This window comes from Zasmidium cellare, assembly GCF_010093935.1.
Source record: "Zasmidium cellare ATCC 36951 unplaced genomic scaffold M409scaffold_48, whole genome shotgun sequence".
NCBI lineage: Eukaryota > Fungi > Ascomycota > Dothideomycetes > Mycosphaerellales > Mycosphaerellaceae > Zasmidium > Zasmidium cellare.
The window spans coordinates 50,143-65,771 of NW_022986992.1; the positions used below are offsets into that span (position 1 = coordinate 50,143).

Below are 15,629 nucleotides of genomic sequence, written 5' to 3' on the forward strand. Positions count from 1 at the left end.
AACACGAGGAGGCACCCGAACCACGGGTGCAGATGAGAAGAAGGAGTCGACACTGCGGAAGAAGCCAGTTCGCAAGACGACTGCAAAGGCCGCGCCGGCCGCGACCAAAGCCAAAACCACACGTTCCAAGAAGGCCGAGCCAGAGCCCGAACAGTTGGAAGCCGACGATGAAGAAGACGAGATCCAAGTAGCAGAGCCTCCACCAAAAGCTGCCCGACGAGCACCCGCCGCGAAGCCGGAGCCGACGAAACGAGCCGCGACACGTGCAAAGAAAGACGATGAGCCCGCGAAACAGACCACTCGGACAACAAAGGCTACCTCAAGTGCGACTACTGTGAAGGCGAAGACGACAAAGAGCGAGAAGCCTGATCTTCCGCCACCTGTACCTGCGCCAACCAAGGGCACGCGAGCCACTCGTGCAACTCGCGCAACCGCAGCCAAGGAGAGAGCACCTCCACTCTCGCCGAAGAAGATCACTCAAGTCTCCAAAGCCCCGGCGAAGAAGACTCAGCTTGCTCCAAAAGCAAAGGCTCCAGCGGCACCCAGTAGACCGACTACTAGAAAGAGGGCTGTGTCTGACGAGAATGCGGACGTTATAGAGTCAAATACAGCAAATGAAGAGCCAGAAGATGAGGTCGCCGTCAAGAGTAAGCAGAGCAAGATTTCAAAGAGCAAAGTTGAAAACAAGCAAATTCAGAAGCCTTTGCTGGTTGATGATGAAACACCAGCGTCGTCAAGGCCAACCACACCTTCTGATGGGGTTGGTCAGAGCTTCGATGGTACGGAGGATGAGGTGGTCGAGGCGAGCGAAGAAGAGCAGGATGAGGACGACGAGGACGAAGAAGGTGATCATACCAACAACACGTCCCAAGATGAGCTCTGTGGCCCTAAGACGCCCATGAAGCGATCCAGTCCACGATTCGGTACACAGAAAACCAGCCGAGCACTTGACCTCGGTGTCCCCTCAAAGACTCCTGTACGACGATTTGCTGTGCTTAGTACGCAGCAGGGTACCCCACAGACCACGAAGCCATACCGCCAGCCAAATGTCCCTCACGCAGACATGGGACCAACAACAGTGGCTAGAGCTCGAGACCGAGCAATGGTCTTCCCAAGACTTCAGCCATTGGATCTAGAAGTAGACGATTCCTTGGACGAACAAACTCCTTCGGTGGTAGATGAGAGTGCACAGATACCAGCCAACACGGAGAGTGAGGATGTCGAATCAGATGCGAGTTTGCAAGACATGGCAGAAGAAGACGCTGCACAAGAGCTCGAATCGGCAGAAGCCTCACATGCAGCACACGATCAATCTATTGGGGACGACGATGCTGTGATGGAAGATGAGGAAAGCGCAGAGATACTTGATCTAGAAGAGACGATAATCGTACCTGATGACGAGTTGGACTCTGGACCAGCATCGGCAATGGAGGCGTCGTTCGACTCGAACGAGAGTGTCATTGTGACTCGATCGGCAGTCACCCTGGAGGATGCTCCCGACTTCGACGATCAGATGCAGGTTGATGAGATGCCGACCACTACACCAAAGCCGGAAACTTTGGTCTGGGAGAATATTCGCCAGGATGTGACCATTCCATTCAACTTCGACGCCGACATCACCTTGTCCCGTAGCCTACCGGAAGTGGAACACAACGATCGACTGAGCCTTGCCAATGAGTTTGCTCCCATTTCTCAGGAAGAGACCGATGCTGTTGCTGGTGCTCAACAGGAAGTAACCACGTCCGCAAATGTTTCTGTGCAAGAGCGGGCAAGCATGGGCCGCGAATCGTTGGACGCCACTGTGAACCTGAGCGACTTCATTGACGTCAAGTCATTAGCAGAGTCGAGGCGGATCAGCAAGGCTTGGAGCAGCTACGGCGGTGAAGACGCGGAACAGCATCAGCTTGACGATGCTCGCGATGTGCAAGGCCAAATGTCTCCCGCGCCTGCCGATGTCGTACCAGTTGATGACGTGCTCGACAACGAGGTCTTCGACGATGACACGGCAGAGGCTACACAGCCTTGTACTGGAGATCAGGAAGTCTTGTCAAGTACTCCTTTGACCCCAGCGAGAGGTCTGTCGGAGCTTGACATCGCATTGAATGACCTGCAGCAGCCGCTTGCATCCAGCACTCCGCGGTATGCGATGCCAACGATTTCGTCTAGGCGTAAGTCGCTCCCGGCAAAACTGTACCCAGGCACTCTCTTCAAAGAAGGCGTTCGGCCAAATACTTCTGATGGTACTGCTATTGCAAGCATTGCCACTCCATCGAGGGCCTCGCTGATTACAAGGACGCCTATGATCTCGAGACCGACTACCGCACATAGACTGAGGAGTGCTGCCAAACCCATGAGCACTCAACAGACTCCACGTGCAAGCAAAACGCCCCTTGCTAAGACGCCAGGAACGAGCGTGCCACTTGCCTGGCAATCTGCAGCAAAGAACAGCACTCCATTTGCCAAAACACCGATGTCGAGGACCCTCTTTGCCAGAACTCCAGCTACGAGTGTCCCAGAGGTTCAACTGTCGTCGAACCAAGAACGGTTCCCAGAACTGCCTTCCCGAAACACATATGAGCTTGGTACTGTTGTTGCATCTCCTTTAGCAACCAATACCACCGCTCGTTCCACACCCAAGGAGTGCTTTCCGGCAATGCCTCCCCGCGACAATTACGAAGACGGCCTGAAGACACCTCAGACTACCAATAAGGTGTCGTCACCAGCAGCCACGGCAACTAAGTCTGCTTCGAGAGAGCGCTTTCCAGGTCTACCATCAAAGCGGACATACGAGGAACTGAGCCAAGACTCTGCAATAGAAGCCTCTGAACAACCTGAAACACCAGAGCCATCGACCGCAGATCGATACCCTGGCCTACCATACGGCAGGACGTATGAGGAACATGCAAAGACTGCCGTGCCAGCCTCACGCTTTCGCACTCCTTCACACAGCCCGGCCAAGAGGCCTGCGACGGCGCAAAAGCAGGCGTCGCTAAGAAAGGTAGCACTGAAAGCATCCACGCCTGCTGGATCGCGAACTCCGTTGAAGACCCCTCTCAAGGCGCCTGCATTCACGCCCGGACAAGTGCCCATGACTCCGCATCCTTCGGCACCTTTGCGCGGCGTTGTGGCTTTGGTAGAAGTGTACACGAGCGATGGAGACTGTGCAACGCCAGCTTTCGCTGCTCTACTCCAGCGTCTTGGGGCAAAGACTACCAAGACTTTCAGCGAGCGCCTCACGCACGTGGTGTACAAGGAAGGATCACCGAACACGCTGCAGCGGCTCCGCATCCACAACAAGCAGGTCGTTGAGAACGGTACCGGCAAAGAGATCCACTGTGTCAACAGTCGTTGGGTCACGGACTGCGATGCTCACGGCACGCGAATGCCTGAAGCTGACGAGGCTTATGCTGTAGAAGTGGAGGATGTTCCACGCACTGCAAAGAGACGCCGCAAGAGCATGGAGCCTATGAGCCTGACCAATGTCAAGGGTAGCGTCTTCCGCAACCGGCAGAGTAGCCTGGGCAGAAGCTCCCTGGGCCGCACGCCATTGAAGATGGATTCGCCGGCCGAGGAAGATAAGACACCGATCAACCCAGAAGACAAGGAGAACTCCGGGGATGACGGATCGCCGGCGACTCCTGCGTACTTGGCAGCACCTAACTCGTTGGTGCAGCAAACTGCGCCGTTGAACAAGGTCAGAAAGCTGGACTTCAAGTCGCAGGAAGCGGCAACGAACCGGCGGTTAACCTTTTGGAATGGCAGGGCTTGAGAGCTGGAACTGAGACTGAGACTGAGATTGAATCGGATGGATGGGATTTGAGATGAGGCGTTGCTCAAGACTGTGGATATGGATCCTTCGTTGTTGTTTCGTACAGTCATTGTCCATAACGCGCACTCGCTACCAGTGCTTCTCGTATATGCCATCGTACAGATTTTGACATATGGCTTCCGTTCCAGTTGCCCTTGGCTTATTTCCTTGCGTGCGTCTCCCTACGCGCGAAGGTTGGCTACCTTCAACCAATGTCCATCACGATGCCACGGCTGGCCAACTCGCATTCGCCTTTCCATTTATGGCACATGGTCGGCCGAAAGTGTAAGGCCGCGGAGGCCTTCAATTGAAAATGGAACGAGCCATATCTATCATGACGCAGTGACCCAAGCCTTCATGGCCCTCAGGGCATCCGCATCATGCGCACGCAGAAGATCGGTAGCCTTCGCCTTGGTCAAGTCCAATTGATCGACTACAGTCAAGACAAATTAGCCCATTCGTCTTATCTCTCATATCGTCCGTATCCACATACCCAACAAGCTGACATCGGCTGCATCAACCTTGACAAGCTTCTTTGGTACTTCTTCCTTCTTGGTCGCATCGCTCGATGCAGTCTTCTTTCCGGTACCCTGAGTGAGCTCAAGATTCTTCATCGCCTCTCCCAAAGCCTTCAAGTCAACCTCCTTCTTATTGGGTGTCGCATCTTGATCCTCCTTCACATCCAGAGACGAGAGAGCCGCCGCTGCTTTTCGATCTTCGTTGCTTGCTGGGAGGACATCTGGCGGGTCTGCGCCCTCCTGGACGTTCGATGGCTGTGGCTCCTCGGCCATTGGAGTGCAGATCACGTAGGATCTGGTATCGATTGGAGGAGTAGAGAGTTGCTATCTTGCAGCGGAAGTGCTGGAGATGTTGAAGTGAAGTCGGAGCGCTTGGCAATTGGTGCCTGAGGCTCGCACCGCGGTACAGGCTGGACAAAGAAAGGTACATGCACGTGTTGCTTCTTTAGACGACACTATTGAGCGACCCACCAACTCTATATCGATGATAACATTGTATTTTCTTCTTTTCGCCGTGCAACTTGATCGAGCAAGCTGGCGCCACTGTCGTTGACTGTGTTCCCGCACATTCCAGTTACATCAAAGGAGCGTTCGGGGGAGTCATACCGCTGCTTGACTTTTTTTTAGACCGCCTACTTCGTTCCCATTCACCAATTCACCGCAAACACAAACAAAGACGATGGCGGCTATTCACGGAGTCGAGCGCCAGGTTAGCTTTCAGGACCATATCACATCCGTCAACGGCACGAAGACGGCAAACTGGACGCCGGATTCTTGGAGAAGCAAGCCAATAGCACAACCTGTCAACTACGAAGATGATGCTCTGGTTGAGACAGCACTCGCCAAACTCAAGCATGTACCACCGCTCGTCACCTCGACGGAAATCTGGACGCTGAGGAGAGCGCTGAAGAATGTGGCCCTAGGCAAGGCCTTCCTACTCCAAGGCGGTGACTGTGCAGAGCGTTTCGACTACTGCCACGACGATACGATCGATGGGAAGATCAGATTACTTCTTCAGATGTCACTCGTTCTCATCTGGGGCGGTAACAAGCCTCTGGTCCGCATAGCCCGAATGGCAGGTCAGTACGCCAAGCCCAGAAGCAAGCCAACAGAGACCTTCGAAGGGAAGGAGATTCCAAGTTACAGAGGCGACATCCTGAACGGCTACCCTCCAGACGGTCGTACGATTGATCCTGATCGACTTGTGCAAGCCTACTTCCATTCTGCGGCGACATTGAACTATGTTCGTGCACAGCTTGCTTCCGGAATTGCCGATTTGCACAACCCGATGGACTGGGGTTTGGGTCATGTCACAGATCCTGCATTGCTGGCAAAGTACACTGGCATTGTCGAGAGTATCTCTGGGAGCTTACGCTTCATGAAGACCGTTGGTGCAGACACGTCCAGTCAGCTACAAAGCGTCGACCTTTTCACCAGCCACGAGGCGCTTCTACTGGCGTACGAAGAGGGTCTGACGAGAAAGCTGAAGCACCCCAAAAACCGTGATGTACCTCCCATACGACGAAGCTTTGCGCAGGCCAACGGAGCGTCCATCGCTAAGGGCGGCTTTGTTCCTTCAGAGATCCCTCCTGCAGAAGACACCGGCTACTACAACACCAGTGCACACTTCATCTGGATAGGTGACCGCACCAGACAAGTCGACCATGCACATCTCGAATACGCTCGAGGGGTCGAGAACCCGATCGGCATCAAAGTTGGACCAACTACTGCAGAAGGTGACCTCGTCCAGATCCTAGACCTCGTCAATCCACGCAAGGAAATCGGCAAAGTCACGCTCATCACGCGCTATGGCAAGGACAAGATCAACGACATGCTGCCCAAGCACATTGAAGCAGTCCGTAAGACAGGACATGTGGTCGTGTGGCAATGCGACCCAATGCACGGCAACACTCGTTCGACAGAGGAGGGTATCAAGACTCGATCGTTCCAGCACATATTTGAAGAGCTTTCGGCAGCGCTTCGCATCCATACCGAATGCGATTCGTACCTTGGTGGTGTACATCTCGAATTGACCGCTGATGCTGTCACGGAGTGCACGGGTGGAAGTGAAGGACTTCAGGATAAGGACTTGAGCCAGGCGTACCACACTTACTGCGATCCACGGCTGAATGAGAAGCAAGCGCTTGAGCTTGCATTCCTCGTTGCAGACAGTCAGCAGCAGATGGCCTCGCCTAGCCTGCAGCCTATCAATGGGACGCATAGGAGCTCTATGGGCGATGAATAGAGTCTGATATACTAGTGTTTGAGCTGGGGTTCAGGAGTTATGGCTTAAGCGAAAAGAGAAGGAGCTGCGATGGTATTGCTATGGTGACTAAATCTTCGAATCTGTCGATATCTTCGGCAATCCGGCAACATCCAAAATCATCTCGAGTGCCTCGATGACCTTCTCATCTTCATAGCGGCGCCCGACCAGCTGCAACGAGATGGGCGCATCGGCGTATGTGGCTGGGTCATCTGATAGAATTTGTTAGCTAATGAGCACGAGGGGTTTGGCTGCAACGTGTATGAACTTACAAAGCTTATGGTTATACGCATCCTGCTCATTTCTCGGTGGATAGTCCTTCTCGGCTTGGTCCTCGGAACTACAGGCAAGGCCTGTTGGGAAGACCACCGCAGGGTAGTCGAGCAGATTCCACTGACTGGTGTATGACCAGTACCTCGTACAGTCGAGCGGTGGCGCGGCTCCAGCACCAGCCGGACAAAGGATCACATCGACCATCTTATCTTGGACCTGACCCGCGTCCGGACTTCCGGGTCCTCCAGACGAGCCTGTGCCCACGCTGTTCCAGTGACTCGCGTACGCCGCTTTGTAGCCCTCGCGCTCCAGTGTAAGTTTCCAGCTCTGGTCGAGCGTGTACGTCTTGACGTTGGGATTCTCCTTGATGATCCAGTTACTCAACGGCCGCCAGGGTTCGCCAGACGAATCGATCGCTTCATACTCTTCGACGGCACCGTCAGCGAAGTAGAGGGTCGAGATGATGCGCCAGCCCTCGTCGTGCTTGTAAGGTGGAAAGTCGATGATTTCGATATCTGGGTGGTCTTTGATTCTGTCGACGAGGGTTTGGATGCCGCGTAGGATGGGTGGGTGGGGTTTGACGATGCCGTCGTCTGGCATTAGGCCGATGTGAAGTTTGCGGCGGCCGTCTGGACCTTGGCGGAGGAGGGTGGCTTTCGAGGCGTCTTTCCAGGGGAAGGGGGCGAGAGATGGGTCGTAGAGCCATGGTTGTTGGTCGATTATGCTTTTCATGAAGAGTTTGATGCCTTCGAGGCTTTGTCCTAGTGGTCCGACAACGGGGATGATGAGTTCTTCACCGACCATCTAAGAATATGCGTTAGTAAACCCCTTCGATGGTTTAGTGGTGTAGACACTTGCTGTTGCGACAATGCCGTGCAGAGGCAATCGATACGATGTAGGACGGAGTCCGAAGACTCCATTGTTCGCTGCAGGAACACGGATCGATCCACCTACAACAAAACGTCAGCACGTAGAGCAGGATCCGGAGAGCGAATGTTTCCTATCGATATCTGTGCCCATCCCCAGACAGCTGCCCTTCATCCCCAGCAGCGCTCCTTCGCCACCGCTGCTGCCACCACTCGTCAACTTCGAATTATACGGATTGACCGTGACCCCGTAGATATTATTCGACGTCTCAAGATGCATCAACGTCTGCGGTTCCGTCGTCCTGGCATAGAACACCGCCCCAGCGTTCCACAAGAGTTTCAAAATGATGGCATCGTCTGGAGCAACTCGGCCAACCCAGGAAATGAAACCACCGTTCTGATCCAGACCTTTCATGCCGATGTGTTCCTTGACGCTGATGGGAAGGCCGTGTAGAGGTCCGATGGGCTTGCCATGTTCATGGAGATAATCGTCAAGATACTTGGCTCTGCTGAGTGCTCGATCGGGCAGGAGTTCGGTGACACAGTTCGTCAATCTTGAGGCAAGCCCGGCTCGTTGGAGGAAAGCTTTGGTTACAGCGGTGCAGGTCAATTTCTGTGAAGCGAGTTGCTGCAGCAGGATCTCTGGACCAGTTTCTGTGATGGTTATGACATCCTCAGGGAGCAGTTTTCGAGGTATCCCAGTGACATTCGATGGCAGGTCTTTGGGTATCTCCGGCACAGGCGGTTCGACAGCTGCGATGGTTTTGCTGCGATGGTCCTGTCGTTCTTGCGCGATCGATTTCCAGTCCATGTTGCTTGTTGTTTGTTGTTTGCTAGTCTTGTTTCGACTTCTTCAACCTCGACTGCACGACATATATAGCCCGTTGATGTGAAGTCGAAATAGAGTTTGGACTATATCTCGCGGAATTGAACGTCAGTCGATGAATTCCGCTTTGCTCAGGCGTCCAATGGATGATTGGAAATGGGAAATAGGAAATGTGAAGAGTGTAGAGCCTTGCTGGCTGTTGATGCTGTGGTTTGTCATTTGCATCGTATTCTCAAATATTTGCGTCCTGTGCGCCGCGAAACAAGCGTACGGCTGAAGCACATACTGCCCTATACAACTAGCTCGACTGCATGCCAAGCGGAATAGGTCCATCGTGATTTTTAATCAAGGTCTTCTGTTCGATTGCAGAATGTCTATAGGGAGAACGTCTTTTCCACACATGGAGAGATGGGACCCCTGGCAAGGCAATGCCAAGCCGCAGCCCTGGGGATGGACCAGCAGAGGATTGTAAGCGAACTATCCGAGCGCCAGATGTGGCAGTCGGGTACGATGACATGCGAGACCCATGCGAGTCAGACACAACGACGAAGAGGTGGATGTCGCGACGCACACGCAGCACTTGGAGCAAGAAGTATCGCGCAAGCCACGGCTCGCGACGAGGCTGTCATTGGCTGTCGACCCCAGCCTCGGCTGTTATTGACAGGGACAAGAAGCTAGGCGGGCACAGGCTGTTCTGGCGGAAGTCTCTCGTGCGTACGACGAACGAGCGCGCGCGGAAACCATGGAGAAGCATCGGCTCTGCTGCGCCCGAGTCGATTAGTTGTGAAGAGCTGTGCCATTCTTACCTTTACCATGCCTCTCCTCTTCCTGTTGTCCTTCATGCGTACCAGCGAGAGCTGTACACACCTCCACCATGAAGATACCTAGTACGTTAGGTCACTTCCACGTGCTCGCCATGGAAGCCCCAGCAGCTAGCTAACCGTTCAATCACAGGCATCCCGCTACCCAGGAGCCTCAGAGAGCTACCGTTGACCCATTCCTTGCCCGCCGCCGGGGCCATCCTAGCATACCTAAACGCAAAATACCACTTCTCCGCAGACATCTGGGGTGTCTACACGGCCATTTCCTTCCAGGCGTATACCAGCAGGCTCGAGAAGCAGGACAGAGTCAACTCGTTCTACAGATTCGAAGAGTTCGCGAAGAACCCGAAATTCACCAACCGACCTTTCCTCGCGGTACCCAAGAATGAAGAGCAGCCGAACGCGAAGACAGAATGGACATGGGGTGAAGCATACGATATTGTGCTGTGAGTAATTATAAGGAAACGCTCAAGGATTGAAAGCTAACGTCCGGTTAGCCAGTACGCCAGATGGCTGAAAGAGACGTATGGCGTCAAGAGGAACGAGATAATCGCGATGGACTTTCGCAACTCGGAGCAATTTGTCTGGATATGGTTTGCGTTGTGGTCGCTTGGTGCATCACCTGCGTTCATCAACTCCAACCTGCAAGACAATGCCTTTATCCACTGTGTCAAGGTCTCCACCACGAGACTGCTGGTGCTCGATCATGGCTTGTCAGACATTCTCACGGAGGAAGCAAAGTCGCAATTTGGACCTGATGAGAAGGGCCGCGCAATCGAGACGGTCATCTTGGATCCTTCTCTCCAGTCGCAAATTCTGGCTCTGGAGCCATACAGAGCTCCAGATTCGGAGCGATCTGGGATCCTCGCAAAAGATGCTGCCATTCTCATCTACACCTCTGGTACGACGGGTCTGCCAAAAGCCGCCAATGTATCGTGGACGAAGCCCATTTCTGGAGAGTACTTCTTCCCGCGGCTGCTAGCTCTGACTGCAGAAGATCGCTACTTTACTGCCATGCCGTTGTACCATTCTTCAGCCTCGTTGCTGGGTGTCTGTCAGTCCCTGGGTTTCGGGAGCGCTACCATCGTCGCCCAAAAGTTTTCGCCGCGAACCCAGATGAAGCAAGTAACAGAGACCAACGCCACGGTAATGCAGTACATCGGCGAGATGTGTCGTTATCTCGTGACAAGCCCTCCCACGCCATGGGACAAGGCGCACAAGCTTCGACTGGCGTTTGGCAATGGAATGCGACCAGACGTTTGGCAGAAATTCAAAGACCGATACGCCATACCTACTGTTTGCGAGTTCTATGGAGCAACCGAGGCGCCTGGAGCGAGCATGGTGTACAGCAACAACGACTTCTACAGAGGTGCCATTGGCAGACAAGGTCTGATTACGAGGACCCTCTTTGGTGGTACACAGGTGATTGTCAAGCATGATCACGAGACAGACACGCCGCTCAAGGACCCAAAAACTGGCTTTTGCATCAAGGCCGATACGAACGAACCTGGAGAGCTCCTGTACTGGCTCGACCCAGCCAACATCAGTGACAAGTTTCAGGGTTACTACGGAAACGACAAGGCATCGTCGAGTAAAATCATCAAGGATGTCTTTCAGAAAGGAGACGCCTGGTACCGTAGTGGAGATCTACAAAGACGGGACGCTGACGGCAGGTAAGTTAAAGAAAGGAAGATTGGATCTTGTCCACGAATACAAACTGACGATCGAACAGATGGTGGTTCATCGACCGTATCGGTGACACTTTCCGCTGGAAGGGTGAGAACGTCAGCACGGCTGAGGTCTCCGAAGCTCTAGGATCCCACGCTGCCTTGAAGGAGGCCAACGTGTACGGTATCCAACTGCCAAACCACGATGGTCGAGCTGGATGTGCCGCAATTGGCTTGACAGAAGGCCAGTCCCTCGATGGACAATTAGGGGCAGACCTTGCCAGCCACGCCAGGAGAAGACTACCGCGATACGCCGTCCCCCTGTTCCTGCGACTGATGAAAGAGTTCGAAATCACTGGCACCTTGAAGCACCAGAAGGTGGCACTGAGGAACGAGGGCGCTGACCCCAGCAAGACGGGCGAGGACGAGCTCTTCTGGCTGCCGCCTGGATCTGACAAGTATGTACGATTTACGAAGGGAGACTGGGAATCTATTGCTGGTGGTAGGGCGAAGCTTTAAGGCAGAACGCGACGAGATTCATGAAGAAGACGATCTGATATCATAGATGACCATCATTCTTGTGCATAATATTCGGTGTTGTATAGCGGTCCAGTAGCATTCTACAAATCGCTTGCCCGTGAAAAGGCGACGATTCTTGGCATAAGGTTTCGAGTGAATGAATTCTGGCCCATGGCTTCTCCAATGCCATATCATGTCTCTCGCAAACGAGCCCACTTTCCGATTAGACTTCGAGCTCTTGAGCTCTTCTCCATGTGGAGACCCTGCTGACTATGTTGCGTCATGGCTTGTGTTCTCTGGTGTGCGCATGGATATGAAAGATCTGGCTGCATTCGTCTGTTCCTACAACCCTAACAATAACCATGGCCAACCTCAACGCACCCCTTCGAGACTCCCTCTCCCGACTAATCACAGCCAACCACATCCTCGACCACCACGGCCTCGTCGACGCCTTCGGCCACATCTCCCTCCGCGACCCAGAAGATCCTTCGAAGTTCTACATGACCGGCCAACAATCGCCCGCCTTCATTGCCAATGAAACGGACCTCGCACACTACAACATCTCTGATGGCTCTCCAATGAAATCAGTTGACCGTGAAAGCGGCGCGCAACCGTGTAGTGAGAGATTCTGCCATTCGGGGATTATGAAGAGGTTCCCAGGGGTGAATGCTGTAGTTTACAGTCCGAGCCCAGTAGTCCTGGCCGTGGGAGTTAGTGGAGTGGGTCTAAGGCCTGTCGTTCACATGGCAGGTTTCCTTGGCAAGAAAGTGCCAGTCTTCGATATCGGAGATGTGTACGATGAGTTGGAAGCTTCGTCGTCCTTGTCAATGCAGAGAAATATGCTTGTCAACTCGAACGACCTCGGTGATGGCCTGGCGAGATATTCCTCCAAGTCCAGTCATAGCGGTGATGCTGCTCTTCCCGACTATACGGTCCTTCTCCAACGAGGCCATGGATTCTACACATGGGGAGAGACGGTCGAGGAAGCTGTCTATCGGGCCATCTATACGCAACAAAATGCCAAAATCCAAATGTCCGCGACCGATTTCTCGGTCGTTGCTTCGGGCGAGCTCAAGATCCAGTTCCTTGACGAGCAAGAAGCTAAAGATTGCGCCGTGATGAACAAGGCATCTGCAGTAAAGGCTTGGATGTACTGGAGGCGATTGGTGGAGAGCAATCCAACGTACAGAAACGACTTGACGAACAAGCTGATCACGGCAGGCACTTATCGGAAGACGCATACGAATCGCATGGAACCATTCTGAGGGCTTGAAATAATATTTTCATTCTGGAGTACCCAACCTATGGACTTTGATCATGCCTGCGTGGATCGTTGAGCTTGAATCAACGCATTAGACCTCTTCGACTAGGATGGATGTGGGACATGTCATCCTGAGGCTTAGCAGCGGGCTTTGGTGCAGGCTTGTCATCCTTGCGTCTTGGAGGAGACCTCGACCGGACCGATTCTGGGCTGCTGGTGTTCCTTCTCCTCTTCGCAGCTGGTGCTCGACGAGGTGGTGAGCGCGACGGCGAACGAGACCCGTAACTGCTCGCGCTTCTGGCACGTTTCCTTGGTGGCGAAGAGCCCTTACCATTGTGTCGGGGCGGAGACACAGAGCGTGACTCCGTGCGGCCTCGCCGTGGAGGAGGTGAGCGAGAGTCCGAGAGTGAGCGCTGGCGGCCGTTGCTATTGCGTGGAGGTGAGTTCCGCCGGCGAGGTGGAGAACGAGACCTAGAGGCGTCGCTGTAGCTGTCTCTACGACGTCTCGGCGGGCTACGAGAAACGCTATCGTCATCGCGCCTATCCCTTCTCGGTGGTGGCGATCTTGAGTCGTAAGACGGAGACCTTCGTCGCCTAGGTGGTGTGCGAGACCGCGAGTATGAATCGTTCCTGCCACCCTTTTTGGGCGTAGGCGACTTGGTGTAGCTTCTCCCTCTTCCCCGCCTTGGAGGAGTGCGTGACCTGGAGCGCGACCTGGAGTCGGAGCGCGAGTAGCTGGAATAGCTGCTGTAACTGCTGACACTTTCGCTGCGTCCCCGGCTGCTGGGAGTAGGACTCCTGGCTACTGGTAGAGGTGCAGGAGCTGGCTTGGGCATGTTCTTGAGCCATTCTCGCATGCCTTCAGTGAGCGCACCCATGCCGATCGCTGTGAAGAAGTTGATGCTGAAGCGAGTGTTCTTAGGATTGTCGGTTGGGAACATGCCTGCCAATGCGGGCTGGAGAGCATCGTCTTTGAAGCGTTCTTGCAACGACTTCATGCCCACACCTTGCGCAAGATCTTCGATGAGAATCTTGACAAAGATACGACTTGAGCTGGTAGTGTCTTCTTCGTTCAGGTGAACAGCGTGGAAGACATGCCAACCTATGGCATCGGCCGACAGCAGGTGTCCGAAGAATTGTGCGATGATACGCAGTCGGTTCGTCTCATATCGGTGAATGGTCTCAAAGTACTTGACGAACATGTCTTGGAAAAGATCCTGCCAAAGACGATTGAGCTTGCAGAAGCGCTCGCCAATCAGACCGAAGAACTTGTTGTACGTCCTCTCTTGACTACAGCATTCGATGATCATCGATGGCAACTCCTCCTCGCGTCCGCTTGGCAGGTTGATACGCATAAGCTTGTGGCAAGCTTCCTCAAAGCCGCCAGAGGACATGATGGTGAGGTAGATGGAACGCCGTAGGTTCACGAGGTCCGTGTTCGATTGGTCCTTGATCTCAACGGCCTTGTCAGCAGCATCCTCCTCATCCTCGTCGCTGCTTTCGTCCGAGCCGTCTTTGTCACCCTCATCTTCGCTGCCGGATGCCTCGCCTAGGATTTCGGCCTTGAGCTTTCGGTATGCCTCTTCATTGGCCTCATACTCGGGGTCGAACTTGAAGATGTTGAGACCGTCTTCAGCAACCAGCTGATCATCTAGGCCTGGTCGGTGGGTGATTTGGTCCTCCTCTTCGACCAGATCCAGCTCTTCTCTGACTGCCTGATGATCCTTGTACTTGTCTTTCCGGATCTGGAACAGCACCTCGATCATGTATTGCACTCGCTTATCAATGTCCGCCTCGTGGAGAATGCTTCTAAACTGATCATAGACAGCCAGCGCAATCTGCGAGTTCATCTCTTCAATATGTTGCCCCACCTCCCTCATCAGACTGACCGCAATCTCAACACTGTCATCTGTCGGCTTATGCAGGAGCAAGAGAAGCATTTGTGCTGCGAGCATCTCATGCGCAACTTGTTGATTGATCAGATGCGCAATGAAAGTGGTGCTGCTGTGGCAGACGCTCTTGTCGTTTCGCTTAAACGCCTTTCGAAACTGTATGATCAGCCTGTTGATTAGGAGCTCTCCAACTTGCGGGAGCTTCGTGTTAACAATAGCCACCATGGCTGCATAGATCGGAGTGAATGGCAAACTAGCGGCTTGCGCTTTCATGATGCTCCTGCAGAACAGTCCTCGGCCACGCACAAGGTTCTCGTTGAATAGTTCCGGGACGATGTGCTTGATGTTCGAGACGTTGACCTTGTTGATCAAACCATTGATCGATTTCTTCAGCGCCTCCCATGCCATACGCTGATACTCCTTCGAAGTCTTGTCCGTGATCTGTGCCTGCAGAGCCTTCAGTCTGGCCGGTGGGATGTATGTTCCTCCAGAGCGCATGTTCAACAGCTTGTCATATTCTGCCTTTGCCGCTGCCTGTTTTTCAGCATCAGTGAGAGGCTTTGCTGGCTCAGCTTGCTCTCTCTGGCGCATCTCCAACTGGCGAGCTCGTTCTCTTGCGCGATCGCGGTCGACATCTCGAGGAAGAGGCCCGTTTCTGTGAGGCGGGGAGCGAGATCGTGATCTTCGTCGCAAGGAAGGTGCCTCACGGCGGGGTGAGGGTGAGCGCGATACTGAGCTCCGTTTTCTCGAGCTACTCTCTGCGACGACATCGCCAGGCTCCGGTGTGGGCAGTCGCACTGCCGACCGGACCGTGGCCGCCATGTCGAAATGTGATGTTGACTTTTCGTTCGTTGTGATGTGGTTCAGTGTCTTTGGCGAGTTGTCGAGGTGGCTCGGAAGAGCACTCGCCTCAGT

General features: G+C 53.8%; 6 protein-coding genes across 6 annotated transcripts; 3 read left to right on the forward strand and 3 right to left on the reverse strand.

Annotated features, from left to right (window-relative positions):
• Positions 1-4,140: 4,140 nt before the first annotated feature.
• M409DRAFT_29055 (uncharacterized protein) lies at positions 4,141-4,599 on the reverse strand (the record flags this gene model as incomplete). Its single annotated transcript, XM_033809290.1, has 2 exons — positions 4,141-4,241; positions 4,302-4,599. The coding sequence occupies 2 exons, from the start codon at positions 4,597-4,599 to the stop codon at positions 4,141-4,143; spliced, it is 399 nt and encodes a 132-aa protein (XP_033661320.1).
• Positions 4,600-5,005: 406 nt separating this feature from the next.
• M409DRAFT_59917 (uncharacterized protein) lies at positions 5,006-6,571 on the forward strand (the record flags this gene model as incomplete). Its single annotated transcript, XM_033814333.1, has 1 exon — positions 5,006-6,571. One exon carries the CDS (start codon positions 5,006-5,008, stop codon positions 6,569-6,571), a length of 1,566 nt encoding a protein of 521 aa, XP_033661321.1.
• An 87-nt stretch (positions 6,572-6,658) lies between these two features.
• On the reverse strand, positions 6,659-8,539 carry M409DRAFT_70401 (uncharacterized protein; the record flags this gene model as incomplete). The annotated part of the gene is made up of 4 exons (XM_033818710.1): positions 6,659-6,801; positions 6,862-7,666; positions 7,721-7,812; positions 7,891-8,539. The coding sequence occupies 4 exons, from the start codon at positions 8,537-8,539 to the stop codon at positions 6,659-6,661; spliced, it is 1,689 nt and encodes a 562-aa protein (XP_033661322.1).
• An 889-nt stretch (positions 8,540-9,428) lies between these two features.
• Positions 9,429-11,561, forward strand: M409DRAFT_29058 (uncharacterized protein; the record flags this gene model as incomplete). Its single annotated transcript, XM_033809291.1, has 4 exons — positions 9,429-9,441; positions 9,509-9,821; positions 9,873-11,048; positions 11,108-11,561. 4 exons carry the CDS (start codon positions 9,429-9,431, stop codon positions 11,559-11,561), a joined length of 1,956 nt encoding a protein of 651 aa, XP_033661323.1.
• Positions 11,562-11,923: 362 nt separating this feature from the next.
• Positions 11,924-12,826, forward strand: M409DRAFT_29059 (uncharacterized protein; the record flags this gene model as incomplete). The annotated part of the gene is made up of 1 exon (XM_033809292.1): positions 11,924-12,826. The coding sequence occupies one exon, from the start codon at positions 11,924-11,926 to the stop codon at positions 12,824-12,826; it is 903 nt and encodes a 300-aa protein (XP_033661324.1).
• Positions 12,827-12,905: 79 nt separating this feature from the next.
• On the reverse strand, positions 12,906-15,536 carry M409DRAFT_70404 (uncharacterized protein; the record flags this gene model as incomplete). The annotated part of the gene is made up of 1 exon (XM_033818711.1): positions 12,906-15,536. The coding sequence occupies one exon, from the start codon at positions 15,534-15,536 to the stop codon at positions 12,906-12,908; it is 2,631 nt and encodes an 876-aa protein (XP_033661325.1).
• Between the last annotated feature and the right edge of the window lie 93 nt (positions 15,537-15,629).